This window comes from Amblyraja radiata, chromosome 4 (genome assembly GCF_010909765.2).
Source record: "Amblyraja radiata isolate CabotCenter1 chromosome 4, sAmbRad1.1.pri, whole genome shotgun sequence".
In the NCBI taxonomy this organism is placed as follows: Eukaryota; Metazoa; Chordata; class Chondrichthyes; order Rajiformes; family Rajidae; genus Amblyraja; species Amblyraja radiata.
In genome coordinates, this window is record NC_045959.1 from 58,139,837 (window position 1) to 58,167,525 (window position 27,689).

At 43.1% G+C, this 27,689-nt stretch overlaps 1 protein-coding gene across 1 annotated transcript; it reads left to right on the top strand.

Annotated features, from left to right (window-relative positions):
- On the top strand, positions 1–26,855 carry LOC116972148 (NPC intracellular cholesterol transporter 1-like). The gene is made up of 16 exons (XM_033019532.1): positions 1–169; positions 5,094–5,225; positions 6,614–6,720; positions 8,253–8,413; positions 9,328–9,495; positions 13,445–13,694; positions 15,083–15,162; positions 16,036–16,406; positions 17,192–17,418; positions 18,718–18,818; positions 22,165–22,267; positions 22,372–22,561; positions 23,268–23,450; positions 24,553–24,667; positions 25,987–26,114; positions 26,680–26,855. The coding sequence occupies exons 1-16, from the start codon at positions 104–106 to the stop codon at positions 26,851–26,853; spliced, it is 2,556 nt and encodes an 851-aa protein (XP_032875423.1). The 5' UTR covers positions 1–103; the 3' UTR covers positions 26,854–26,855.
- The last annotated feature ends 834 nt before the right edge of the window (positions 26,856–27,689 follow it).

Here is a 27,689-nt window from a genome sequence, read left to right on the forward strand (position 1 = left end):
AGGAGCCGCTGTCGCCCCGCCCTCTGGGCGGGATCGGTTATAAAATCCTGTGTGAAGCCGCGCGTACAGTTAGTCATACAAACCGGGTTTGACGGCGACGGCCATGAGTGTTATCGTCGCGCCCTTGCTTCTACTGCTGGCGACGACGCTGAATCTTCCCGAGCGCTTGGTGAGTGTTTAGAATCGAGCGGCCCCCGCAACGGCCGTCTAGCCTCTGGAGCGTCGAGCCGGGCAAAATGTTGGATGTGGAGGCTGAGGAGGAGAGTATTCCCCCTTACTGACCGGACGCCTTGTGGCGTCGGCGGGCGCCATGCAGCGGGCGAGAGACCGTTGGGACTCTCCATGGATGGGGAGGGAGGGAGGGTTTCAGGAACTCTTACTTCAGGTGCGAGGGGTCTTTAGGCAGCATGACGTCAGCCACGCCCCCACCGGCGGTGGATTGGCCGGTGCCCCCCACGTGGCCAGTTCATCTGTCACCGTGCCCGAGCAACTCTGCTTACTGCGCCTGCGCGGCCCCGGCCGAAACCTTGTGACCAAAGATCCTATATATAGGATCTTTGCTTGTGACCAAAGACTACTTTACTTGTGACCATCTTGTCCTAAGTAGGAACATTGCCCAATGCAACAGCTAATGAAGGGTTTCGGCCCGAAACGTCGCCTATTTCCTTCGCTCCATAGATGCTGCTGCACCCGCTGAGTTTCCCCAGCAATTTTGTGTACCTTCGATCTTCCAGCATCTGCAGTTCCTTTTTGAACAGCTAATGGAGGGAATGGGAGGGTTGCCCTCACTTCATAACATCTTTTTGCAATATAATTTGACTTTGCCTATGCAGCTGTTGTACAAAACGTTTCACTATATGCAAAACATTTCACTAAAGATAGACACAAAAGAACTGGATAACTCTGGGTCAGGCAGCATTTCTGAGGAAAATGAATAGGGTACAATTCAGTCTGGAGGTTCTTGACCTGAAATGTCACCTATTCTTTTGCTGCCTGACCCACTGAGTTACTCAAGTTTTTTTTGTGTCTGCCTTTGGTGTAAACCAGCATCTGCAGTCCCTTCCTACACAAGGTATTTCACTATATTGCCACATGTGCTGAATAATAAACCTAATGCAATTTGTTGTGTGCACAGCTGTCTACACTATTATTATTTTTGTTTTTTACATACTGAACTCTAACTATTGTGCACTGCAACTTGGTGCTTGTGACAATAAACTAAACTACTGTGCTGCTGCAAGAATTTATTTGTTCTGTTTTGGGACATGACAATAAAACATTCTACATTCTTTCCCTTTGTTGCATATACTAATTGAATTTGGCTTTAATGTATAACATTATCTGGTCTGATTGGATAGCATGCAAAAAAAAGCATTTCACTATCTTGGTATATGTGACAAATAATAAATCTTAATCTAATGCAATTTGTTGCATACACAGTTGTCTGGAACGAGATTGTGTGTGCAAACAATACAAGTGCAAGTCAGCAAAATGGCTTGTGCATTTGGCCTGAAATGACTGGTGTGCTGTTCAACCTTTTTATGTTCTACATGAGTCACACAATCTTGTAAAATAGTTCTAATTTATTCCCAGATGCTTCTATTAAGAGCTATCCAATTAGTCACCACCCTTCTGAGACATGGCTTGAATGAATAGTGTTACTAATAATTTATTGCATTATTAATAATTGTATATTAATTTATGTTAATGTGCCTGTAATGCTGTAGCAAGTAAGGAATTAATTATTCTGTTTCTGATGCATATGACAATTAAGTACTCATGCTTTGACTCTGTTGAATGGTGTCCTTTGTTGTGGTGTCCTTTGAATCTAGTCCTGCCGTGCTGCCAATTTATTAAAAGAAAGTTGGCTCTTGCCTTGTTGACTTGAATGTGGTTGTGGCCTGGACTCGTACAGCACATAAACTGACCCCACGTCCCAAATTGCCCATGCTGACCAACATGCCCCATTTATGCTTGCCACATATCCCTCTAAACCTTTCCTATCGACGTACCTGTTCCAGTATATTTTAATTGTTATTATAGTACCTGTTTCAACCACCCCCTCTGACAGCTCATCCCATACCTCTGTGTGAGACAGTTGGGTTCTTGTGATTTTTTAAGATCTGTTTTTCAGCTTTCTGCTGCTATTTTTTTAACACTGAAAATATTTAATTCTAAGAATTGGTGTTTGATTTGCTTCTGTTAGGTATTTGTTAGGCAGCAGCTGTTTATCTACTGTGGTCCATTTATTGAGTAAAAGATAAAAGGTTGGAGGAACTTGTAGGGTCAGGCAGCATCTGTGGAGGCAATGACACCTGACATTTTGGGTCAGGATCTTCAGATTGATAGGTCTGGACCTGAAACATCTGTCCATTCCCTCAGATGCTGCCTGACCTGCTGAGTTTCTCCAGCACTGTTGTTTTGTTGCTCCAGATTCCAGTATTTGCATCTTTTTGCGTGGTCTATTAACTTGCCTGTCTGCATTGCTAATTCTGTTCTTGTCCAAGCAACAATAGGGCTCCTGTTTGCATTTCTTACTACATTTATGCCTTTTCCTTGGATTACAGCATACATTAAAGTCTATGGATGGATCATGTTGGTGTAGGGCCTAAAAGGATGTATTACAAGCTGTTACTTCGATAGCTAGCTGTTGCCTGTCCACTGCCATACCTGTCCTGAATTCCAAATCTACCTTGTCCTGTAGTTTAAGGTGAGAGGGAGGAAGACTTGAAAGAGAACCGAGGGACAACATTTTCAAGGGTGATGGGTAAATGGAATGAGTTGCCAGTGGAAGCTGTAGAGGAGGATACAATAGTTTGGAAGTCATTTGGACAGGTACACAGAATGTTTGGAGGGATCTGGGCCAAACACGAGCATTGGGTCTAGTTGGTTGGACATCTCGCTTGGCATAAACAAGATGGGCTGGACGTCTTGCTTCCATGCTGTAAAACTAGTGCTTTATTCAAACTCCTTGGTTTAGATTAAATGGTAAGACTGCAGACACGGGAAATAAATTCACGTGATTTATCGATTTGCGGAAATGAACTCTGAAGGATCTTGAACCTGAACCACGAACTGTTCCTCTCCCAGGGATGTTGCCTGGCCTGGATATTTTTCAGCATTTACTATTTATTGTAAATGTAATGCCCTGTTTGCTGATTTGAAATGTACATCAAGTTTGGTACGTGTACATCTAGGATATGCAAAAGGACGCAAAGTGCCCGAGCAGGTAAAGTTGTGTCCTTTTATGCATTAACAAGTATCTGCAGTTCTTTGTTTCTACAACTTGTACATCTCCCTGTTCATACTAATAGGGTTTGTCCTGTCTGTGGATTGAAGTTCCCATGTATTACCTCCTTATTTTTACCATGACCAGCATTGCTATTAATATTTGGAGACTGTATACAGCTTCAATAAATGTTGTCTGCACTCACTGATTTTTATTAGAACATAGAACAGCACAGGAATGTTGATTGTGCCAAGCATGATACCAAGTTCAATTGATCTTGTCTGCTTGAACATGATCCAAAACCCTCGAGGATCCCTCACCTTCAGGTGCCTATAAAAAAAGCCTCTTAAACACCACTAAGCAGCCACCAGTGAAAATGGGTTGCAGGACACCACCACTTAAAAAAAAAAATTGGCATGCACATCTCTAACGATACTAACTTGTCCTTTTTACCTTTGACTAAGCCAATTTCTACGCAGGAAACTGGCTATTTGAGTTTGTCCACCCTGTTTCTCGGTGATTTATACAATTGTTCAAATGATCTGTCATTTACAAAATGGTGCCTTTTGGTGAATAAAAGGGAGAGAACATTGGTGAAGAATCTGCTGATTTATTTTAGATGATCAGTAATCAGACATTTTAAGGCCCACCCTTGCCTTCTGCTCACCAATCACAAGATAACATTTGTATTCCCATTACACTTATGGCTGATGATCCCTCCCAGTCCAGTTTTGATTGGCTTGCTGCTGTTTATAAAATGTCTACAAAGAGGATAAGGACCTTTCAACAATTATCTAGATACTGCTTGTTATCATTTGTGGAATGAGTGATGCATTTGTAGGAAGATGCTTATTAGCTCAATATTGTGGCTGTAAAAGTTTCAATTATTGCAGACCTGTAGGAGTTGATTGTATATTGGAGTGCTGGAGTAATTCAGCAGGTCAGGCAGCATCTCTGAAGGACATGGATAGGTGATGTTTAGGATTGCAAGGGCTCGATCCATAATGTCACCATCCACGTTTTCCAGAGATGCTGCCTGACCCACTGAGTTACTCCAACACTTTGTCATCTTTCCTCCAGGCATTTTGTTTTGCTCAAGGTGTCGGCATCTGCAGTTTATTTTGTTGTCATCTCCATGCTTTCTCCTGCTCTTGATTTGTCATGGACTGGATCCCACCTATCACTTGCTGGCTCTCCCCTCTCCACCAGTCTTGAAGCAAGGGTCCACACCTGAAATGTCATCTGTTGTATTCCCTGCACAGATGTTGCCTAATCTGAGTTCTTCCATCAGTTATTTTTCATTGTAGTTTCAGTACATGCTATAATTGCATCCTACATTAGATTGGTTGGTGTTTACATTTCTTCCTTGGCCTGGTACCTTTTAGGAGAACGCAGGGCTCTTTCACCAATGGGTAGTTGTAGGTGCCAGCTGTATGTTAGCTGCCCTCTTTGCAGTGTCCATTCCTCTTGCCATCACTTCTCTCCTTGGGTCCCAACCCCCCCCCCCCCTGCCTGCACCTGTTCACCTGAAACCCTCCGTGGTGACAACTTCCACATTAACACATCTTCCCCATGAGAAGTGAATGCTTGTGGCCTGACCCCATGAAGGAAGTATACTGTGGAAAATTAAGATTTGCCATTGTCCTCGAAGGGCAGTTTAATGTGTAAATGCTGAGAAAACTGCACTTCAACTGGATTTTAAAATCACTAAACTCAGTTATGATTATCTGCAGTTGCAAACATACCCCGTATGTTGCACTCTTGCTCAGCTGGTATAACTGTTATTAATTTATTGTATTATTACATATTTGTTGTGAGCTTGAGCAAGCAAGAACATGACAATTAAACACTCTTGACTCTCCAGGTATTTGCAGAAAATACAACATGCATTTGGTATGGAGAATGTGGGACAGATAAAGCTACACAGAAGAAATACAACTGCAAATATGAGGGCCTGCCCAAACCATTGCCCAAAGAAGGACATGAACTCATTCAAGTAAGTGGTTGGCTTGATGCTTAAACCCTGATATTAACACTGAATCTGCCCTGACGATATTTCCAGACCAAACACTGTGTCGGGCTCTGCAATGTTTCAGCTAAAAGAACCATCCATTAATATCTAATAATTATTGAAATACTTTAGAGGTTGGTGTGAATGGCAGCTCTGTTTAATTTAGATGAAGCATGAAAATAAAAAAGGCCCTTCATCCCACTAAATCCATGCCGACCATCAAACAACATTTCACAATAGCTGGTATCCTACTTTATCATCCACTTCCTACAAACTAGGGGTGATTTACAGTGGCCAGTTAAATTACAAATCCACACGTCTTTGGGATGTGGAAGGAAACTGGTCTCCTAATTTGAGGAAGGACATCCTTGTGATTGAGGCAATGCAGCGTAGGTTCACAAGATTGATCCCTGGGATGGCGGGACTGTCATATGAGGAAAATTTGAAAATACTAGGCTTGTATTCACTGGAGTTTAGGAGGATGAGGGGGATCTTATAGAAACATATAAAATTATAAAAGGACCGGACAAGCTAGATGCAGGAAAAATGTTCCCAATCTTGGGTGAGTCCAGAACCAGGGGCCACAGTCTTCGAATAAAGGGGAGGCCATTTAAGACTGAGGTTAGAAAAAACTTTTCCACCCAGAGAGTTGTGAATTTATGGAATTCCCTGCCACAGAGGGCAGTGGAGGCCAAATCACTGGATGGATTTAAGAGAGAGTTAGATAGAGCTCTAGGGGCTAGTGGAATCGAGGGATATGGGGAGAAGGCAGGCACGGGTTATTGATTGGGGACGATCAGCCATGATCATATTGAATGGCGGTGCTGGCTCGAAGGGCTGAATGGCCGCCTCTTGCACCTATTTTCTATGTTTCTATGAAACTCGGGCATCTGGAGGAAACCCACAGCAGTCACGGAAAAGGTGCAAACTCCACCCAGCCAGCAATGAAACAAAGTGGTCACAGGGAGAACATGCAAACTGCACATGGGCAACACTGAAGATCTGGACTGAACCTAGGTCACTGGCATTCTGATAGCAGCCCTGTCTCTGCTGCCCAAATATGCTTTTTCAAAATAAAGTCCCTGTATATGACCGTCCTGCATTTCATTTGTAATCCTATTTTGAAAGATGACCAGGCTTTTCACTGATCTCCATACATGTGGCAATAATAAACCAATACTAATAGCAGCAAAAATTTTAATTCAAGCAATTTTTATCTAAAATTTGATTGCCATTTTTCTAAATCTGGAAGAAAATATTTAATATGCAACTTCCTGGTACTTCAAAGCTAAAACTAGTTTGATTAGCCTTGCCTGTTGTCAGATTCTAGATATTTGTGTATATATTCATTTGGATGTTTTTGTGCCTTGCAGGAATTGTGCCCAAATTTTCTGTATGGGGATGTCGATCTCTGCTGTGATGTTCAACAGCTACAAACACTTAAAGACAATATACAGCTGCCACTTCAGTTCCTGTCCAGGTACCCATGTTATGTTCTTTAAAGCTATAATCCAACCTAAGTTCTATATTCTCCGGAGGCCATTCCTCCCTCTGGTGCACCGAAGCTTGCAGTATCTCCGGTAAATATTCTGTAGCTTTGGTAATTCCAAATTTATTTTAACCGGACAATGGGCGCGGTGGTGCAACGGTAGAGTTGCTGACTTACAGCACTTGCCGCGCCAGAGACACGGGTTCCATCCCGACTACGGAGTGTATACGTTTTCCCCGTGACCGCATGGGTTTTCTCCGAGATGTTCCGTTTCCTCTTACACTCAAGGACTTGCAGGTTTGTAGGTTCGTTGGCTTGGTATAATCGAAAATTGTCCCTAGTGTGTGTGGGATAGTGTTAATGTGCGGGGATTGCTGGTCGGTGAGGACTTGGTGGGAGGAAGGGCCTGTTTCCGCTCTGTAGCTCTAAACCAAACAAAACTTATTTGTCTTTGCCTAGCGATAAGAGTAGTGGTAAATGTTGTATCTCCTGTCATTGTCCATCCTACCAGACAGTTAATGAGGATCTGTCTCACCCAGACCCTTCCTTGTACCTGCCTACAGGTCACCTTGGTTGCTGGTCTGCTTTATAAATAGTAATGTGTATGAAGACACTGTAGATGCTGGTTTAAACTGAAGATAGACACAAAGCTCATAACAGCGGGTTAGACAGCATGTCTGGAGAAAAGGAATAGGTGACGTTTTGGGTCGAGATCCTTCTTCAGATCGCTTGTCAGCATAATAATTTTTCAGTGCAGTCATGTACATACTGGATGAATGAAAATTACAGAAACCACAGTGCAAATGCATAATTAACCATTGGGTTTGATGGACATGTGTGGTCTGTATCCTGATCTTCATCATTCTGCACTTGAGAATGATGTGCAGCCATGGTAATATGCCTGCTTAGTGAAAGGATTGAAGAGCACAGGTTGCGTTGACTAATCCTTTGTTCCTCAAATGTGAAACATTGAGATGCTTTTAAAGTTTCTTTGGTAGTCCAAGAGATAAGTAATTCTTCATTAGTATGGGTGTCACGAGTTATGGGGAGAAGGAAGCAGAATGGGGTTGAGAGGGAAAGATAGATCAGCCATGATTGAATGGTGGATCGAATGGCCTAATTCTGCTCCTAGTGCTTTTGGAGTATATTTCTTTTGGAGCCAGCTTTTGGGGGGAAAAAATAAAAATGTCAAAATGCATTTCTGCACATGCTCATAGTCCAAAACAAATTGCCTTAATAAAGATATAAAACTGGGGAGGGGTTCAGGCAGTATAAAAACAACCAGTTTTGTTAGGAAGAGCATTGAGGCTCTAAACTAAGGAAAGTGATGGGGTTTAAGATACATTGGTTCATACAACTGCATACCAGACAGATTGGAAGGTGATAGCTTTTGTATTGTCTGACAATTGCTCAACAAATTGAGTATTGCTGTACTGAATGTTTTGGGAAAAGAACTCTGGCATTCTGAGCACTTGTTTTCTTTAAAGCCTGACGCTCACCTGTCCTTGACACTTATCTTGCAGGTGCCCATCTTGTTTTCATAACTTCATGACCTTTTACTGTGAACTGACTTGCAGTCCCGTTCAGAGCTTGTTTGTCAATGCCACCAAGTTTGAACCGTACATTCAGAATCAAACCAGCATCACAGAAGTGGAATACTACATTGGATCAAGCTTTGCAAATGGTGAGACTTCTTTTAATGCAACATTTGTCATTTGCTGGAGAAGGAACGGCACCAGGATGGTCAAGAAGATGAGCATTATCTTCAGTAACCTTCTTTGTCAGTAACTAGTTCCACATAGCACAAGAACAGGCCCTTCAGCCCACATTGTTTGTGCCAAACATGATGCCAAGTTAAATAAACTCTTCTGCCTGCACGTTATCTGTTACCTGCATATCTATATGCCTCATCTAAAACCCTCTTAAACACTGCTATCATAGCTGTCACCACCACCATCTCTGGAAGTACATTCCAGGCATCCAACACTGTTTTAAAACTTGCCATTCACATCTCCTTTAAACTGCTCCTTTCACCTTATAGCTATGCCCTTGAGTCTTGGACATTTCCACCCTGTGTGTGTGCCCTTTCCCAGAGGATTGCTCCATTACTCTCATACCACATCGCCAAGGTAGAATGACACCAGGATATTCATTTGATCATGTCTGCAATTTATACTAATGTGTTTAAACACATTTCTAAACTAAATACTGTTACAAGCCTTGCAGTTGCAGCAATAGTGGGTCTGTAGCATCTTTGTCAGATCAGATCATTGCCACGTTAGGGATTTTGCACTTTGGAGTTCTTGGCTGTGAAATCTATTGCCCAACTTCATCCCACTTCATCCCACTTCAAGAGTCAAGAGTGTTTTATTGTCATATGTCCCAAACAGAACGATTAAATTCTTACTTGCAGCAGCGCAACAGAATATATAAATGTAGTGCTCTGTAAACCACACTCTGTGGGTGTAAAGCCAGCAACACAAATCCACTTGCCAAAGAATCTAAGTTGCTTTATGGATAATGAATAACTTGTCAACTCCATATTTTATCTTGAGACTAGCTGGTACTGATGATGCTGATGGTTATTTCTTCATTCAGCCATGTACAATGCCTGCAAAGATGTTCAGTCTCCCTCAAGTAATGAAAAAGCTCTGGGGTTACTTTGTGGAAAAGATGCAAAGGACTGCAATGCTACCAACTGGATTCAGTACATGAGTACCACACAGAATGCCCAGACTCCCTTCAACATTATTCCTATTTTTGGCGGTAAGCTTAATTTATTCCACTATTTTGACTTTGTACAAAGATGTTATTTGAACACTGACTTTATTATAGCTTGTCAGTGTGGTATTTGTTCAATGCAACAGTGTCCTTCCTGGATGAAAAATTACAGAAACCACTCTGCAATTGAATAGTTACCCATTGCTTTGATGTTCAAGAATAAGGGGTAAGCCATTTCGGACTGAGATGAGGACAAACTTTTTTGCCCAGAGAGTTGTGAATCTGTGGAATTCTCTGCCACAGAAAGCAGTTGAGGTCAATTCACTGGATGTTTTCAAGATGACCTACAAGATTTAGCTCTTTTAGGCTAATGGAATCAAGGGATATGAGGAGAAAGTGGGAATGGGGTACTGATTTTGGATGATCACCCATGATCATATTGAATGGCGGTGCTGGCTCGAATGGCCTACTAGTGCACCTATTTTCTATGTTTCTATGTTAAATTATAATGAGCAGGAGAAAAATGTCAAGTATTTGCCTAGCGATAAGAGTAGTGGTAAATGTTGTATCTCCTGTCAAGAAAAATGTCAAGTATTAATTGCTCTGAATGTCCCATTGAGGCTTTGAGTTTGAGTTAACATCGGGTGTGATGTTTGCTGAGCAAAATCCTTGCACTTGATCATGAGTATCATTTAGGGTGGCCCAGTGGCGCAGCGTTCGAGTTGCTGCCTTACAACGCCAGAGACTCTGGTACGGCCCTGACTACGAGTGTTACATGTACGGAGTTTATGCTTTCTCCTCGTGACTGCGTTGGTTTTCTCTGGGATCTCCAGTTTCTTCCCACACTCCAAAGACGTACACGTTTGTTTGTTAATTGGCTTGGTATAATTGTAAATTGTCCCTAGTGTGTGTAGGATAGTGTTAGTGTGTGGGGATCACTGGTCGGCGTGGACTCGGCGGGCCGAAGGGCCTATTTCAATGGTGTATCTCTAAACTAAAAAATTATTTTAATTTAAACTCGTGATCAAATTGAGTATCTTGATAGGTCATCTTTTGGTGCAACGAAAGAATAATAAGTTGTTAAATGATGTGGTGCTTGAGTATTGACTAAGTTAATATTTTATCTTTCTCAAAACTGACTGCACGTTCTGCTTGAGATCAACATCTAAATTGGGAGTTATTTCAGTAGTTGGAAAGCTGCCATGAGGGAAAATAATATATTTCAGCAGACTCCCATGTGAGGAGGAGAAAGGTTTCAAGAACAAATCTTGAATAGATAAGATAGTGAAATGTATTGTCTAAGCAGAGGCCCAGGATTGTATTATTGTTTGTCTGTTCTGTTTGAGGCTAGAGCATAAGGTTGATATTTTTCTCAATTGTGTTGTAATTTAAAAGCTATGCAGCAATTCATCAAACCTCTTTTATTGCAGACGATAGATTTTTTTTTTCTGTAACTGCAATGCTTCAATGCTACATTCTGTACTCTAGTATTTATTTCTCCTTGCGCTACCTGTTCATTTGTATGGCTTAATTGTACTTGTGCACAATACGATTTGACTAGATTGCTCTTCGCTGTACACAATAATATGCCTATACTTTGAGAGCAGCTCCTTGATTGAATGTCAGGGTTGGAGCACAATCACCTAAAGTTCCTCTTGAGAACTCCAACCTGACTTGGCAGTACAGCTGTTCCTTCATTTTGTCTAGTTCCTAAAACTCCTCCTCCAACAGCATTGGGAACAACTTCACTAAATGGGCTGCACTGGTTCATCATGAAGACAAATAAGATGAATAATAAAACAACTGCCTTGTATGCCATATCTGCATTCTGGCACTCGAAAGAGAAATTGCAGCTTCAAATATTCAGCTGGTTGGGTAGGACCTGTGGGGAGCTGTACCTTGGGTCTGAGTTTCTATTAAAGATTTTATTAAGCTGAAACTATGGCACAGCAGTCGAGTTACTACTGTACTGTGCCAGGCACCCGGGTTCGATCCTGACTACGAGTGCCGACTGTACAGAGTTTGTACGTTCTCGATGTGACCATGTGAATTTTCTCCGGCTGCTCGGGTTTTCTCCCACACTCAAAAGACGTGCAGGTTTGTAGGTTGATTGGCTTCGCTAAAATTGTAAATTGTCCCTAGTATGTAGGATAGTGCTAGGATAGTGTATGGGGTGATCGCTGGTCAGTGTGGGCTGAAGGGTCTACCTCCGCACTAGATCTCTAATTACAGGTTGTTTCCAGGCTACAAATGCCCAACTTGTGTACAACCTGTATATACAAACAAGCTGTTGGGAGACCTGAGGGATAGGTTTGCTGCCCGCCGCAGGCATCTTCTGCTGGGTGGAAACTGTCCGCAGCCCTGTTTCCTACGAGAATATGGTGCACAGAAGTGGAATCCTGCCTTAATCGGGATTCTCCAAAGATGCTGCCCTGTCCTGAGCACTTTCTGCACTATTATGCGCTAAACCTCTGAAACATTAAAATCCACCAAGCTTGAGGATTTGCATACAATGTATTGGTTAAAATTCAATATAAGAAAAATCTGTTCTCCCAGAAAACTAATTCAATTAAAAATCTATATCCCAATGGTGTTGGTTTATCATCTTGGGTAGAGATGCAACGAAAAAACGTTTGTGCTCCCACTACCTTGACCTTCGATCGAGGAGCTGCTCTAAATGTTGTTACGTGCACTGAGATATAATGGAAAGCTTTACTATCCAGTCAAATCACATTATACGTGGGATATACCAGGTGCAGTCCCATAACGTGCAGAAGGTAGCAATGTTACAAAATTTTGAGATTTTAAAAATCAAGTCTGTAATTTATCCCATCAGATAAAGCATAAAAATAAGTTTAATTTGACATCTAATTCACTTTCATATCTCAAGTATTTAAAAAGTTATGGCCATTTTCATACTCGGAAATGAGCATCTTGTTCCCTATTGATTTTCTATGGACATAACAAAAAAGTTGTGATCGTGAACAGTCAAAAGCCCATAACTTTCTTAAAAATTAAGAGAACTGAATGAAATTTTCAGTTATCATAGATTGAAGCATTCTGAAACAAATATAAAATAATCTTACTTGGATGACCTGAAATTAAAGCATATAATTAGTTAGTTACCTAATTGTAGCTAATTTCAGACTTCAATTACTAGATCTAAACATCTATCTATTTCTTAATAAATGATTAACATTTTTAAATAGCCTAAATGTCCAAATAATATTCACAAATAATTCACAATAAAACATGATTTTTAAATCTCATTTACATTAATTTATAGGCCAAATGGAAGGAATTCAGTGTTCAATTGCTGTAAATAAATGCCCATTTAAATCAGCTTTCCAGTGGGTCTCTGTGGAACGCGCTGGTTTAGAACGTTCACATTGCGGTAGATTTGTGCCTCAAATGCCCAGAAAAATACTGCGCGATATAATGGGCCCAAATTGAGCTACTCGCAATATTAAATTTTGTATAAAAGGATCTTTAGAAGCCCTTTTGAATGTAAAAATATACAGCATACCTTCTGCTATTTTCTTTATGAGACCCTGCGGTTGATGACGGTCGCGGGTTTAAAGATTGATTTTTAAACTACTATAACTATTATTCAAGGCCTTTAAACCTAATAATAGCTTTTGCGACGGGGTCTTCCAGCGATTTTTCGTTAATAATTAACTAGGCTGAACATTTTCGATTGGAACAGCTTAGAGAAAATCGCGTTTTAAACCCGCCCCCTCTAAACGGCGCCAAAATCGCGCACAGCCTCAGCAGCAGATCTTCAACGACGCTTCAGGTAGGCTTTGCAACATACCTACAGAAGGGGTGAAACAGTGCAATGTTTAAGAATCATTTGGACAGGTACATGGATAGGACCATGTTTAGAGGGATACGAGCCAAATGCAGGCAAGTGTACTGTAGATGAGGCATGTTGGTCGGCATGGGCAAGTTGGACCTGTTTCCACGCTGTATGATTATATGACTCTTTTCCTAGATCTTCCTGTTGGTGCAATGATCCCCATGAACAACAAAACCAAAGGCTGCAATGAGTCGTTAGAAGATGGCTCACTACCGTGCAGCTGTCAGGATTGCACCCTTGTTTGTGGCCCAAAGCCAGTGCTGCCACCACCACCTATACCATGGACCATCTTTGGTTTGGACGCTATGGCAGTCATAATGTGGATCTTCTATCTGTTCTTTCTGCTCTCCTTTGGGGGAGCAGTCATTGGTGTGTGGTTTTGCAGGTAATTATCTTCAAGCTGGAAAATGTATGTCTATTTTGCATCCGAGCTAAACAAGACATCTCTTTATAGACAAAAAGGTGCTTCCATTGTGGAAGCCATTAGAGAAGACATGGAAAATGTTTCAAACAGCTACATTCCAGAGATCTGCATTCAACTCTGAGCTTGGGTGCTGTGTGGTGTTCTCGCTGACTGTGTGGGTTTCTTCTTGCATAATCAAATCCTGCTGGTTGGTTAACTGAGCACTAAATCTTTCCTTGTGTAGGTGGGTGGGGGGTGATGGTTGTGTGAAAGTGGGGAATGTTGCAGGGAAATGTGGGGGAATGGGAATGATTGAAGCCAGCATTGACACGATGGGTTGAATGGCAACTTAAGAAATATAGAAGCGAATCTTGGGGTCAATGCCAAGTCTGGCTTTACTGCCATCAGTGGTATCAATTACCCAGTTACTAACTAATTTAAAAAGACTAAGTGCTGTAACAACTCGGTGCATCTGGCAACATCTCTGGAGAAGTGACGTTTTGGGTTGAGACTGTTCCGACTTGAGTCTGAAATGCTGCCTAGTTACTGTATCTCTAACACTTTGTCTCTTATCAACCAGCATCTTCAGTTCCTTATGTCTACTACCATATCTAACTTTCCATGTTACATAGATAGACATAGAAACTAGGTGCAGGAGGAGGCCATTCAGCCCTTCGAGCCAGCACTGCCATTTATTGTGATCATGGCTGATCGTCCCCTATCAATAACCCGTGCCTGCCTTCTCCCCATATCCCTTGACTCCACTAGCCCCTAGAGCTCTATCTAACTCTCTTAAATCCATCCAGTGATTTGGCCTCCACTGCCCTCTGTGGCAGGGAATTCCATACATTTTTACTATAAATGTTACTAATGCCCCTGTCCCACTTAGGAAACCTGAACGGAAACCTCTGGAGACTTTGGGCCCCACCCAAGGTTTCCGTGCGGTTTCCGGAGGTTGCAGGTAGTGGAAGCAGATAGGGAGACTCACAAAAACCTCCGGGAACCGCACGGAAACCTTGGGTGGGGCACAAAGTCTCCAGAGGTTTCCGTTCAGGTTTCCTAAGTGGGACAGGGGCATAACTGATCCCACCCTCACCCCTCTTCCTGACCTCACTGTCTTCTGTCTGCATAGAGATTGAGGAAGGGCCTGTTCTATTGGCCTGCAATGGATGTTTGTGGGCTCCCATGTAATAGAGTGCACAGACATGGTAATTTATTGGTTGCTAATACAGACATCCTTGTTCAAACTGTTTGAATCTATGTGCAGCCATTTAAAGTAACACAAGCCGCAGACCTGAGAGCTGGCTGCAACGTATATAAAGTATCTCTTTCTGTGTCTGCTTGTTCTGAATCTCTTCATTCTGCTTCAGGAAGCAGCGTGTAGTTTCTGAATATGCACCGATTATGGATGCCAGCACGAGCCATTCCGTCAGCGTCAATCATGATCTTGGTAGGTTCACTTTTTTCTTAGCAATCTGAATTGTGAAATAAAATCTGTGGCTAAAGTTACTTGAAGTAATAATTTTGATTATATTAATAGCTTTTTATTGAGGTGTTTAACTTTGGGAGGGCAAATGTAAAGGTGTTGGCTTTAACAGCATAGGTTTTCAGAGGGACCTTGGGCTCCAAGTCCATAGTGGCAATGTCTGTGGATAAGGTGATGAATGGCATTTAGTGTGTTGCCTTCAGGGATTAGGGCTTGAGTAAGAAGTCCTATTGCAGCTCTAAGACTTTGGTTAGGCAGCATTTGGAATATTGTGCAGTTCTGGTCACCCCATTACAGGAAGAATGAGGAAGCTTTGACGAGGGTGCAGGAGATCACTGGAATGCTGCCTGATCAGGGAGTGTTGGGTATAAGAGGATGTTGGCAACTTGGATGCCTGGAACATCTAAAGTTGAGGGAGACTTGAGAAGTGTATAAGATTGAGGCATAGATAGTGTAGACAGTCAGAGCCTCTTTCCCAGGATGGAAATGTCCAATACTGGAGGACGTGGCTTTAAGTTATAAGGTGCAAGGAGAAGTTTAAAGGAGTTGTGTGGGGAAAGGTTTTTTATCCAGAGAGTAGTAGGTTCCTGGAATGTGCTGCGAGGGGTGGTAGTGGAAGCAGATATCACTGTGGCCCTTGGCGTTTTAGATAGGCACATGGATATGAAGGGATGCAGATTACATGCAGCCAGAGAAGATTAGTCTTTGATCATTGTGGCCAAAAGGCCTGTACTAGCAGGGTCTATGTCCACCACATTGTGGAGTGAGGTAGGGGATGGAATGCTGATTACATTGATCATTTCCCAGTCTGTTCACCTCGCCTGTTCTGCCCTCCAGATAAGATGTCCTGTTGTGAACAGCTTGGTGCAAAATCTGAAGCTTTCTTGCGCGACATATTCTCAAAGTGGGGGTCCTTCTGTGTGAGAAACCCTGCTCCAGTTATCATCTTCACCATCATCGCCATCGCAGTCTGCTCTTCAGGCTTGGTGTTCATGAGGATAACCACTGATCCCGTGGAAATCTGGTCTGCCCCTTCCAGTCAAGCCCGCAAGGAAAAATATTATTTTGACACTCACTTTGGACCTTTCTTTCGCACTGAGCAGCTGATTATTACAGCCCCACACACCAACTGGTCAACGTTCTCCCCTTATCCGTCAGGATCGGATGTGCCTTTCGGCCCACCATTGAGCAAAGATATATTACACCAGGTACGTCCTGTTTCTAAATTGCCTTGCTTTGGATGAACCTGGCATAGTGGCAAGAGTTGCCGGGACTAAACCAATTGGGGGTTGGGGTTTTGGTGGAGATGAGGATTGGTAAAGGGAGTCTGCAGTGGGGTTCCACTAGGTGGCTGACAAAGCATCAAAGTTGGGTTGCAAAATTTAGCAAGCGGGTGCAACAGCTAGAGGCGACCCAGTGTAAGGTGGGGCTTGTCGAAGGTTGAGGACTTGGGCATACATCTGGGAATATTTTAAGAGCATTTTATCTTTCCCTTTGCTCTATCTATTCACCTCTCTCCTATTGAAGAGATTGGCCCGATGCACTACAATGCTGAAATTCTGTTCTATATTCTGCACTCTATCTTCCCCTTTGCTCTACCTGCTGTACTTGATTAGTACTTTTGTTATGCAGAAATATTATCTAATTTTGATAGCATTTCTTTGTAGCACATGTAGCTCTGTAGCACATGACAATAATAAATTTGAGTAGTACAGATGTCGGGGGTTATGAGGAGAATGGGGTTGAGAGGGAAAGATAGATCAGCCATGATTGAATGGTAGAGTAGATTTGATTGGCTGAATGCCCTAATTCTGCTCCCAGAATTTATGAACTTATGAACTAAACCTAGCAGGCTGTGTAACAAATGTTATTTTCTATACCAACTATTGTAGAAATGTCTCACTGAATATTGTCCTTGGTTGCTTCTCCTCCAGTTGACAATCTGCTGGAGTCAAGATTCCATTAGCTCACGTGTTGAAACTTTTGACTTTAGGTGCTAGACCTGCAGGATGCAATCCAGGATTTAGAAGCTTCTTACAAGAATGAAAGTGTGCAGCTGCAGGACATTTGCCTGGCACCTCTGTCTCCATATAACAATAACTGCACCATCCTCAGTGTCCTCAACTACTTCCAGAACAGTCACGCCGTCCTTGATCATTCTGTGGGTGACTTCTGGTTTGTGTATGCCGACTACCACAGCCACTTCCTCTATTGCTCCAAGTATGTGACCATTGAGATGGAAGCTAATTTCAAAGTGATTTTGGTGTTTATTTTCCTGCTGTTTCCAATGCAAATCCAAGGCATTAAACACAGTGCCACTTGTTAATTGTTCCCTGGATCTGCTTTGATACCTTGAAGTTTGGTTTGGTTAATTGCAAGCTGTCAGTATTTATTTAGTCGGGTCATACAGCACAGAAACAGACCATTCGTCCTAAGTTGTCTATGCCAACCAAATGTCTCATCTAAGCTAGTCTCATTTGCCTGCACTTGGTCCATATCCCTCTAAACCATACCTATCTATGTACAAAAGGACACAAAGTGCTGGAGTAACTCAGCAGATCAGGCAGCATCTCTGGAGAACATGGATAGGTGGCATTTTGTATTGAGACCGTTCTCCTATCCACCTGTCCAAGTGTCTTGAATGTTGCTGTACCTGCCTCTGGCATCTCGTTCTATATACCCGCCACCATCTGCAGTGAAAGTTGCCCCTTGGGTTCCTATTAAAATGTCTCCCTCTCTTCCCCCCTCACCTTAAACCAATATTCTCTGGTTCCCCTATCCTGGGTACATTTCTCCTCTTGAGATTCAAGTGGGGAAGAAGCTTTGTAGAATCGATAACCTATACAACACAAAATGGGTCTTTGGCAACTTGTCCATGCCAACAAAGTTGCTTAACTAAACTAGTCCCGTCAAAGTTGCTTAAGTAAACTAGTCTCAATTCCCTCCAAACCTTTGCTATCCGTGTACTTGTCGAAGTGACTTGCAAATGTTGTAATTGTACCTGTCTCTACCACTTTCTTTGACTGCTGATTCGATGTACCCACCACCATCACCCCAAACTAATCCCATTTCCATTTGTGCATTTGACAATTAACATGCACTTTCAGGCAGCGAGTTCCAGGACATTCCTTCTGAGGGGGGTGGGGGGGGGGTGATCTCAATCCTTTCGCTAATGACTTAAATTTTCATTTTGTTCAGAAACTCAAGATAATGGTAGGGTGGGGGAGGGGGGGAGGGGGAGGTGCTGGGCGGTGTGCATGCAATGGATTCTGTGTGCTGGAGGAACTCAGTGGGTCAGGCAACATCTGTGGAAGGAATATGTATCTTGGAAGAAAAGTTCCTTGTATCTTGCTTAAGATTCTAACATCTACGGTCTCTTGTCTCCAGAACTCTTGCTAAACCAGTTGGCAAAAGTTACTTTTTTGTTTTGGTGCACTGTAATTTCAAAGTTTGGCTATTTTACTTGATAGTATTAGAATCGATATATTGCATCTGAGACGATCAAAATTGGCTTTACAGGGCTCCTGCTTCACTTAATGACACAACAATGCTTCATGACCCGTGTTTGGGAACATTTGGTGGACCTGTTTTCCCATGGTTGGTTGTAGGGGGTTACAATGGTAAGTACTTTAAAAGCATATTTATGTTTGCAAGTAAAGGGTCTCATTGGATGAGTTGGAACATAGAACAGTACAGAGTGAGAGCTTGCCCTTCAGCCCACAATGTCTGTATCTAACATGATGCCAAGACCATCACTTATCCACCTGCACATAACTCGTATCCCTCCATTTAAAAATAAACTTGCCTCGTATCTCCTATCATAATCTAAATCTACAATCTAAAATAAAAAAACTGTGTAGACTCGGAATTGTTGAAATGGGTAAATGATCAGCAATAGTGCTGGAGTAACTGCAGGTCAGGCAGCATCTGCGAGAATGGATAGGTAATGTTTTTTATCGGGACCCTTCATACCCAAATGGATAAATGGTCAGTAAGGTGGGTGGTGTCTATGGAGAGCAATGTTTTTCTCCATTGCTTTCCTCAGTTTCACAAATTCAGATCCATTTCTGTGACCAAGGCTAGTGGTGGAGTATTTAAATGTCTAATTGAACCAGTAACTTCAGAAATGTCACTGAGGATTAAGCATTCCTCAAATGTAACCAGAAAAATGTCTGCCCATTCGTCAATTCATTCTTTTTTCCTAATCTACTTAAATGTCAAAATATCAACGTTGTGTAATAAAATTTGCTACAATTGTATTATATACCAGACAGCTACAACATTTTTAGTTTAATGATACAGCACGGAAATGGGCTCTTCGACCCACTGAGACTGCCCCGTACACTAGCACTATCCTACACACACTAGGGACAATTTTACCGAGACAATTAACCAACAAAACGGTTCGTCTTGGGAGTGTGAGAGGAAACCGGAGCACCCGGAGAAAACCCCGCAGGTCACGGAGAGAGCGTACAAACTCCATACAGACAGCACCTGTAGTTGGGGTGGAACCCGGGTCTCTGGCGCTGTAAGACAGCAATTCTTCACTGTTTCCACAAATGCCATGAGTCTAATTCTGCCAAGCCTGTGATGTGTTGAATTGTGGATTGTCTATCTCGCCTGCAGTGCGAATGCTGTCACACTAGCTTTATTTTGTTTAAAGCAATCTAACTAAGTGTGGGAAACTTGAGCTGATCTCCACTGGTAGTAACTTGAATGAAGTGCCACATTGAGTTGTCTCCATACCACTTGGAATGCTCCCTTTGGACTTTTAATGCACCATTTCATGTTCATTTAATGTGAGCTCGGTCAGATTAAATGGTGAGATGGTGGTGGCACAACAGATACTCTACTGGACAATCCAGAAAGACAATGCTGGAGTAACTCAGTGGCTCAAGCACTATCTCTGCAGAACATTGTGACATTTTGGGCCCAACATTGATGAGCAACATTTTGGGACTTATCCATGTTGGACTTTAATCCAGGACTAGGAATTGCAAGCTGGAGATGGCTGTGGAACTTGGATCCAGTTGATAACCAAGATTATCTGGGGTCACAAACTGAGGGAGGCTGTCAAGGTAAACAGCGGGATAGAGATCAGCTACAGAAATGGCAGATGGATTTTAATCCAAGCAAGTGTGAGGTGTTGCACTTTGGGAGGTAAGGGGAAGGGGAAAATACAATTAATGGCATGACGTTTAATAGTAATTAGACCAAATGCAGACCCATCGGGTCTGCTCCCCCAACGCAATATTCCAGCGCTCACTAGTTCCCGGTCAGGGCATTGAGTATAAGAGTCAGGAAGTTATGATACAGTGTTATTGAATAGAATAGAATATTCCTTTAATAATCCTTTTCAGGAAATTATTTGCCACGACAGCTTCAAGACAAACATAACACCACGCTTTCATACATAACAAGTTAAAATACGTTAAAATACAAGTTAAAATACAATTAATTTAAAAAAGTGCAGTTATTTATGCTCATTAAAAAGTCTTATAGCAGCTGGTAAACAGGACTTCCTGTATCTCTCCGTTTTGCACATTGGTGCAATCAGCCTCTGGCTGAAGATGCTGCTCTTGATCACCTTCAGGGCATGGAGTGGGTGAGTGGGGTTTGTCATTATGGAACCTAGTTTATTTAGAGTTCTGGCCTCTGCCACCTGCTGGACCGTTCGTTGCTCAGCCCCGACCACTGAGCCGGCCTTCCTGATTAGTTTGTCCAATCTGTTTTTATCCGCTATACGGGCGCCATCTCCCCAACAGGCCACAGCAAAGAACAGAGCACTGGCCACCACTGAATGGTAGACACTGCACAGTAGGGGTTGGCAGATATTAAAAGACCTCAGCCTCCTTAAAAAATACAGTCGGCTTTGTCCCCTCCTGTACACCGCCTCCATATGACACTTCCAGTTCAGCTCACTGTCAAGCTGCACCCCAAGGTACCTGTGATTAGCAACCACCTCCACCTCAGTGCCCTTAATGGTGATCGGCGTTGCTTGAGTCCTCCTCCTCCCCCTCCTAAAGTCCACCACTATCTCCTTTGTTTTTTTGGTGTTGAGATGGAGATTATTGTGTGCGCTCCACTCCACAAAGTTACTTATAATGTCTCTGTATTCCTCCTCATTGCCCCCTTTAATGAGGCCGACAACAGCTGTATCATCCGAATACTTCTGCAAAAAGCAGCTGTTGGTGTTCCATTGGAGATCCGCTGTGTAGATGGTAAACAGGAACGGAGCCAGCACAGTTCCTTGTGGAGCCCCTGTGCTGCTCAAGATGGTGCCCGAGACACTGTAGATTGGACTTTGGTTATTCTACAGTTGGAGTATTACCTGCCTTTCTGGTCACCTCATTCCAGAAGGATGTGGAGGGTTAAGAAAGGTTGCAGAGGTGGTTTACCAGAATGATGCCTGGGTCAGAGGGTATGAACTACAGGAGAGTTGGACAGACTTGGATTGTATTCTCTGGAATGCCAGAGGTTGTGGGGAGACCTATCGAAGAATGTAAAATTGAGGCATAGATTGAGTAGATGATCAGAACATTTTTTTTCTTCCCTCCTCTCCCCCCCGCAAGGTGGGAAAATAATCACTAAAGTGCATAACTTTAAGGTGAAAGGGGCGAAGTTTAAAGGGATGTGCTGGGAAAGCTTTTTACACAGGATGGCGAGTCCTGGAACGCTACTGGTGGTTGAGGCAAATACAAATGGTGACATTTAAGAGACTTTTGGATTGAAGCATGGGTATGGGGACATATGGATAAGATGAGAGTTGGCATCATGTTTGGCACAGACATTATGGGCCAAAGAGCCTGTTCTTGTGCTGTACGCAGATTTGTTAGCAGATGTGTGGGAGGAAGAGAAGGCATGGCAAAAGATAAACAATTTTCAGTGAATCCCAGACTACAGTCTAATCTAATCTAATACTCTGTCCTGTTCCTTGTATAATGCTGACATCTTTAAATCCCACAGATGAAGATTATAATAATGCAACAGCACTGGTGATCACATTCCCTGTAATTAATTATCACAATGACACTGAAAAACTAAACAAAGTTTTGGCTTGGGAGAAAGTGTAAGTAATGCCTAATGGAACCCATTTACTAGTTTAATTCTTGTATTGTTTTCTGTCATGCAGATTCCTTGGAACAATTTAACACTCTTCGCTTCTTCCTCCAGATTTGTGGATTTTCTGAAAAGTTATAATAATTCCAACTTGAGCATTTCATTCTCGTCTGAACGGAGTATTGAAGATGAAATAAATCGTGAAAGTAACAGTGACGTCAAAACTATTCTTATCAGCTATATTATCATGTTCTTGTACATCTCCATTGCGTTGGGACACATAAGGAGCTGTGCGAACTGCCTGGTAGGTAAAGCAGGTATACCCACCACTTTAACTAGAGGAAGGAAGAAAATTATGCCATTTCTCTGACAGTAGTGTCAGATGTAGATGGTGTGAAGAAAGTATTTGGCATGTTGGCCTTGAATCCAGGAACTAAATATAGAAGTTGGGACATTATTTTACATTTGCACAAGATGTCGGTGATGGTGCACTTAGAACATTGTGTTCAGTTTTGGTCAGCCTGCTAAAGGAAAGATGCCATTAAGCTGGAAAAAAGTGCGGAGAAGATTTACAAGGGTGTTGCCAGGACTTGTGGGCCTGAGTCTGAAGAAGGGTCTCGACCCAAAACATCACTCATTCCTTCTCTTCGGAGATGCTGCCAGTCCCGCTGAGTTACTCGGGTTTTTGTCGTAAACCAGCATCTGCAGTTACTTCCTACAGGATGTTATTCTTTGGAGCGTAGGAGCCTAAGGGGTAATCTTATAGACGTGTAAAAAATCAGGAGAGAAAATCATGGGGTGCATGCAATCTTTCCTGGAGTAAGGAATGAAGAACTAGAGAACATGGGTTAAGGTGCGAGGAAATAGATTTAATGGGGACCTGAGGAACAATCTTTTCCGCACAGGGTGTAGGGTATGAGGGGGATCTTGTTCACATTTTCTAGATAATATATCAGCCGCCTTGATTTTAGCATTGTGCCCTGTGCCAATTTTTTTTGTGTCTTTTGCAGGTGGACTCCAAGATCTCTCTGGGAATAGCCGGCATTGTGATAGTCCTGAGCTCAGTGGCCTGTTCCCTCGGCATCTTCAGTTACGCTGGAATCCCCATCACTCTGATCGTAATTGAAGTCATTCCCTTCCTGGTGCTGGCAGTCGGTGTGGACAATATCTTCATCATTGTGCAGACCTTCAGGGTATGCACGTTATCACTGCTTTTCATGCAGTTAACTTGATTGTTCCTGATGACACTCATTCCCTTCCCATTCTGGCTCCATCCGCACAGTACTGACACACTTCACCCACCAGATCCCCTCTCCATCCAGCTCCATCTGCCGTTATCCTCTCCAATAATTGCTCCTGATATCCATAATTGTCAGATTCCAGCACTGGTCGCCTTAGTTCCTTGTTGTCATACTCCAGCCTGTGTCTCCGCCTTCACCTCTCTCTTCCCACCTTGCTCCACCTGCCTCTCTCCTTGCCTGCTTCCACCCAACACTCACTTCCCTTCTCCATCCGCCCATCATTCTTCACTCCTCCTTGGTCTATCAACCACCTACTGGCCCCTGATTCTTCTCCCCTCCTTTGCACCACTTTCCTCTCTCATTCAGTCCTGATGCAGATCTTGATCTGAAAGGTCAACAATCTCTATCCCCCAATGCTGCTCAACTTGCTGAGCTCCACTGCAAATTCTCAAGTTCTGCCTACTTTGTATGGCGACACAAGGAACTGCGGATGCTGGAGTAGCTCAGCAGGTCGAGCAATATCTTTGGAGAACATGAGCTGACGTTTTGGGTTGGAACCCTTCTCCAGAGATGCTGCCTAACCTGCTGAGTTACTAGCACTTTGCATCCTACTTTGAAGTCTTCCTCCTCTGCTTCATCCTCAATCATGCACTGGGAGACGAGGATAGTTTGACATGTTCAGCATTGACATTGTGGGCCAAAGGGCCTGTTCCTGTACCTTTCTTTCCCTGCTCTCTCCAGTAGTTCTAACACACTCTCACTGTCCCCCCTCTGATTCCTGCTGTTCACTGATGTTCTGACCCAGAATCTCTATCTCCACCCATCTTGCCAATCGCCCGCTCGCCTGTATCCACCTATCATTTGCCAGGCTTTATCCCATCCCCAACATATCTTTTCCAGTTTTCTCACCACTACAGTCTGAAGAAGGATTCTGACGTGAAACAACATCTGCCCATTTACTCCAGAGATGCTGGCTGACCCGCTGAGTTCCTCCAGCATTGTTTTGCTCTGGTCACTCTACAGTTTATTTTTTACACTTCTCTCCTCCCTGCAGAGAGACAAACGGCTGCTCAACGAGTCGATTGACCAACAGATTGGCAGGGTTCTGGGCGAGGTGGCACCAAGTATCTTCCTGTCGTCCTTCTCTGAGACTGTGGCATTCTTTCTGGGTATGTGCTGTGCTTTTGCATTTAATGTGGGCTGCCTGAGGGGGAGAATTGCATGAGATTTTGTTCTTTTGCATACTTTATACAAACTAAGTTAATGTGGGAACTTGATCAGCAACCAGAAACTCCCCCCCCCCCCCCCTCACCCTATAGCTAAACATTTTAGGGCAGTGCAGTGGTAGAGTTGCTGCCTTAGCGCCAGATACTCTGGTTCGATCCTGACCTCGGGTGCTGTCTGTACAGAATTTGTACGTTCTCCTCGTGACCGCTTGGGTTTTCTTTAGGTGCTCCAGTTTTCTCCTGCACTCAAGACTTCAAGAGAGTTAGATTTAGCTCTTGGGGCTAAAGGAATCAAGATATATGGGGGGGGGAAAGCATAGAACGGGGTACTGATTTTAGATGATCAGCCATGATCATATTGAATGGCCTTGCTGGCTCGAAGTGCCGAATGGCCTACTCCTGCACCTATTTTTCTATGTTCTATGTTTTTATGTGCATGCTTGTAGATTAATTGGCTTTGGTTAAATTGCCCCTAGTGTGTAGGATAGTGCTAGTGTTTACGGGGTGATCTTTGGTCGGCACAGACTTGGTGGGCCTAACGGCCTGTTTTTGTGCTGTCTCAAGACTACATTTGGACTCCACAGTAGCAACAATCATTAAGGCACAATTCTTAGTACATGGATGGGATAGTTTATAGGGATGTGGCCCAAATGCAGGCAAATGGGGCTAGTGTAAATGGGGTATGATGGTCAGTATGGGTAAGTTGGGCCAATGGCCTATTTCCGCACTATGACTAGGAGCACAAAAATCACAAGAGGTTGACAAAAAAAACTACAAACTTGTTTATGCAGTGAGTGGTTGGAATACACTCGAGTGGTGGAGGCAGATATTACAACTTGCATTAGACTGGCATGATTGCTGTAAAATGGAGATACAAGGAAGTGGTGATGCTAGTTTACTAAAGTACCAGAGTAATTCAGCAGGTCAGTCAACATTCTGTCCCTTATTCCTTTCCTCCAGTGATGCTGTCTGACCTACTGAGTTACTCCAGCATTTTTTTTTGTCTATCACCTGAGGACATGGATAAGTGACGTTTCGGGTTGAGGAGAAGGTCCTAACCCAAAACACCACCTATCTATGCCTAACCCGACAAGTACGGACACCCTCCAGTGCATTTAGCGATTTTCGAAACTTTATTGCAGCTGACACTGTTCCCCTGCGTGGCAACCTCCCTTTAATCTGGTGCTGAGATGGGGCATGAACATCACTATAAATGGGCAAAATCTTTAAATTTTTCAAATATTTTGACGTTCCCTTTCCAGGTTCCTTGTCCACAATGCCGGCAGTCCGAACCTTCTCCCTCTTTGCCGGAATGGCTGTGTTCATAGACTTCCTGCTCCAGATATCGTGCTTTGTAAGTCTCTTCGGGCTGGATATCAAGCGACAAGAGGTGAGCAGATCCGTGGAACCTGGCAATGGAGCACTAACTCCAAGTTGCCCTCTACCACCAAGCTATTGGTGTCCTAACTGGTCTCTGATCAGCTATTGATCTCTAGCTTTGAATCTGTTGATCTATCTCTTTTCTATAACACCTCTGGCTGAGGGGAAACTGATAGAAGTTTATAACATTCTGGGAGGCATAAATCGGGCATACGGTCAGAACTATTTTCCAAGGTGGGAATGCCAGAGGCTAGAGGGCATAGCTTTAAGGTGAGAGAGGCAAAGTTTAAAATATACGTGTATGGATTTTTTTTATAGGGTGGTGGTGCCTGGAAAGCACTGCCATGTAGATACAATAGTAGTGGTTGAGGCTTTCTAATGGGTATATGGATATGCGGAGAATGGAGATATGGATCTTGGGCACACAGATGAGATTGGTTTACCCAGGCATCATGATCAGCACAGACATTGTGGGCCGAAGGGCTTATCCCTGTACTGTACCATTATATTTGAACTACCTGAGCATTACTTGGTTTGCAACTTGCTGAGGCACTAAACTTGTTTATCATTTGCAGAGTAATCGTATGGATATCGTGTGCTGTGTGAAACAAGAGAAGGTTGATGCAGATCATTCTGAAGAATTGCTGTTCAGATGCTTCAAATATATCTATGCTCCATTTTTATTAAAAAACTGGATGCGCCCTATTGTGGTAAGTACGGAGTTCAGAGCTTTGACGGAATGCCGCTGAGCAAAAGTGCAAATGATCATTGTAGAGACACGAGACGCTGCAAATCCTGGAGTCAAACAAAGGGCTGGAGGAACTCTGTGGGTCAGGCAGGATCTGTGGAGGGAATAGACAAAGATTCTGGTCACAACCAGGGGGAGGCAGAGTGGTGCAACAGTAGTTGCTGCCTTAAAGCACCAGGGACCTGGGTTGGATCCTGACTACGGGTGCTGTCTGTACATAGTTTGCACGGTCTCCCTGTGACCACGTGGGTTTTCTCTGGGTGCTCCGGTTTCCTTCCACACTCGAGGCGTATAGGTTTATAGGTTAATTGACTTTGGTCAAATTGTAAATTGTTCCTAGGATAGTGATGGTGTGCTGGTTGATCATTGGGCATCACGGACCCGGTGGGCTGATGGGCTTGTTTCTGCACTGTATCTCTAAAGTCTAAACCCTTCAGACTGAATTGAGTATCTATTTTCTCCATTGCTACCTGACTCGCTGAGTTCCTCGAGCATTTTACTTTTGATCAAGATATTGATTGTGTATAATCCAATTCTGGATGCTCATGACTTTCTAACAATAGAAATCTTAAACATTTGCTAATTGTCAGAACACTTTGACTATGAGCTGTTCAGTTGAGATGAAATCCCTTCCAGAATCGTCTTTCAATTAAAGATGAGGTGTTTTCATGTTTCTATGAGCAGGTTGAGGGGAAATTAATCTACCTTGGTGCAACCCTTGCACCGTATCGGCACTCCCCCTGTAGCTGTAACACTATTAGGCACCTTTTTGCACTACCTGTTGCATTTGTGCATGGTTTGATTTGCCTGGAAAGGGTGCAACGTTTTTCCAATATC

What these genes read in the sequence shown, in the direction of transcription:
- LOC116972148 (XM_033019532.1), top strand. Translation starts at nt 104, where the DNA reads ATGAGTGTTATCGTCGCGCCCTTGCTTCTACTGCTGGCGACGACGCTG. An exon ending in TGGATCAAGCTTTGCAAATG is followed by an intron (nt 8,414 to 9,327) that starts GTGAGACTTCTT and finishes TTCTTCATTCAG; the next exon opens with CCATGTACAATGCCTGCAAA. An exon ending in GCAAAGATATATTACACCAG is followed by an intron (nt 16,407 to 17,191) that starts GTACGTCCTGTT and finishes TTTTGACTTTAG; the next exon opens with GTGCTAGACCTGCAGGATGC.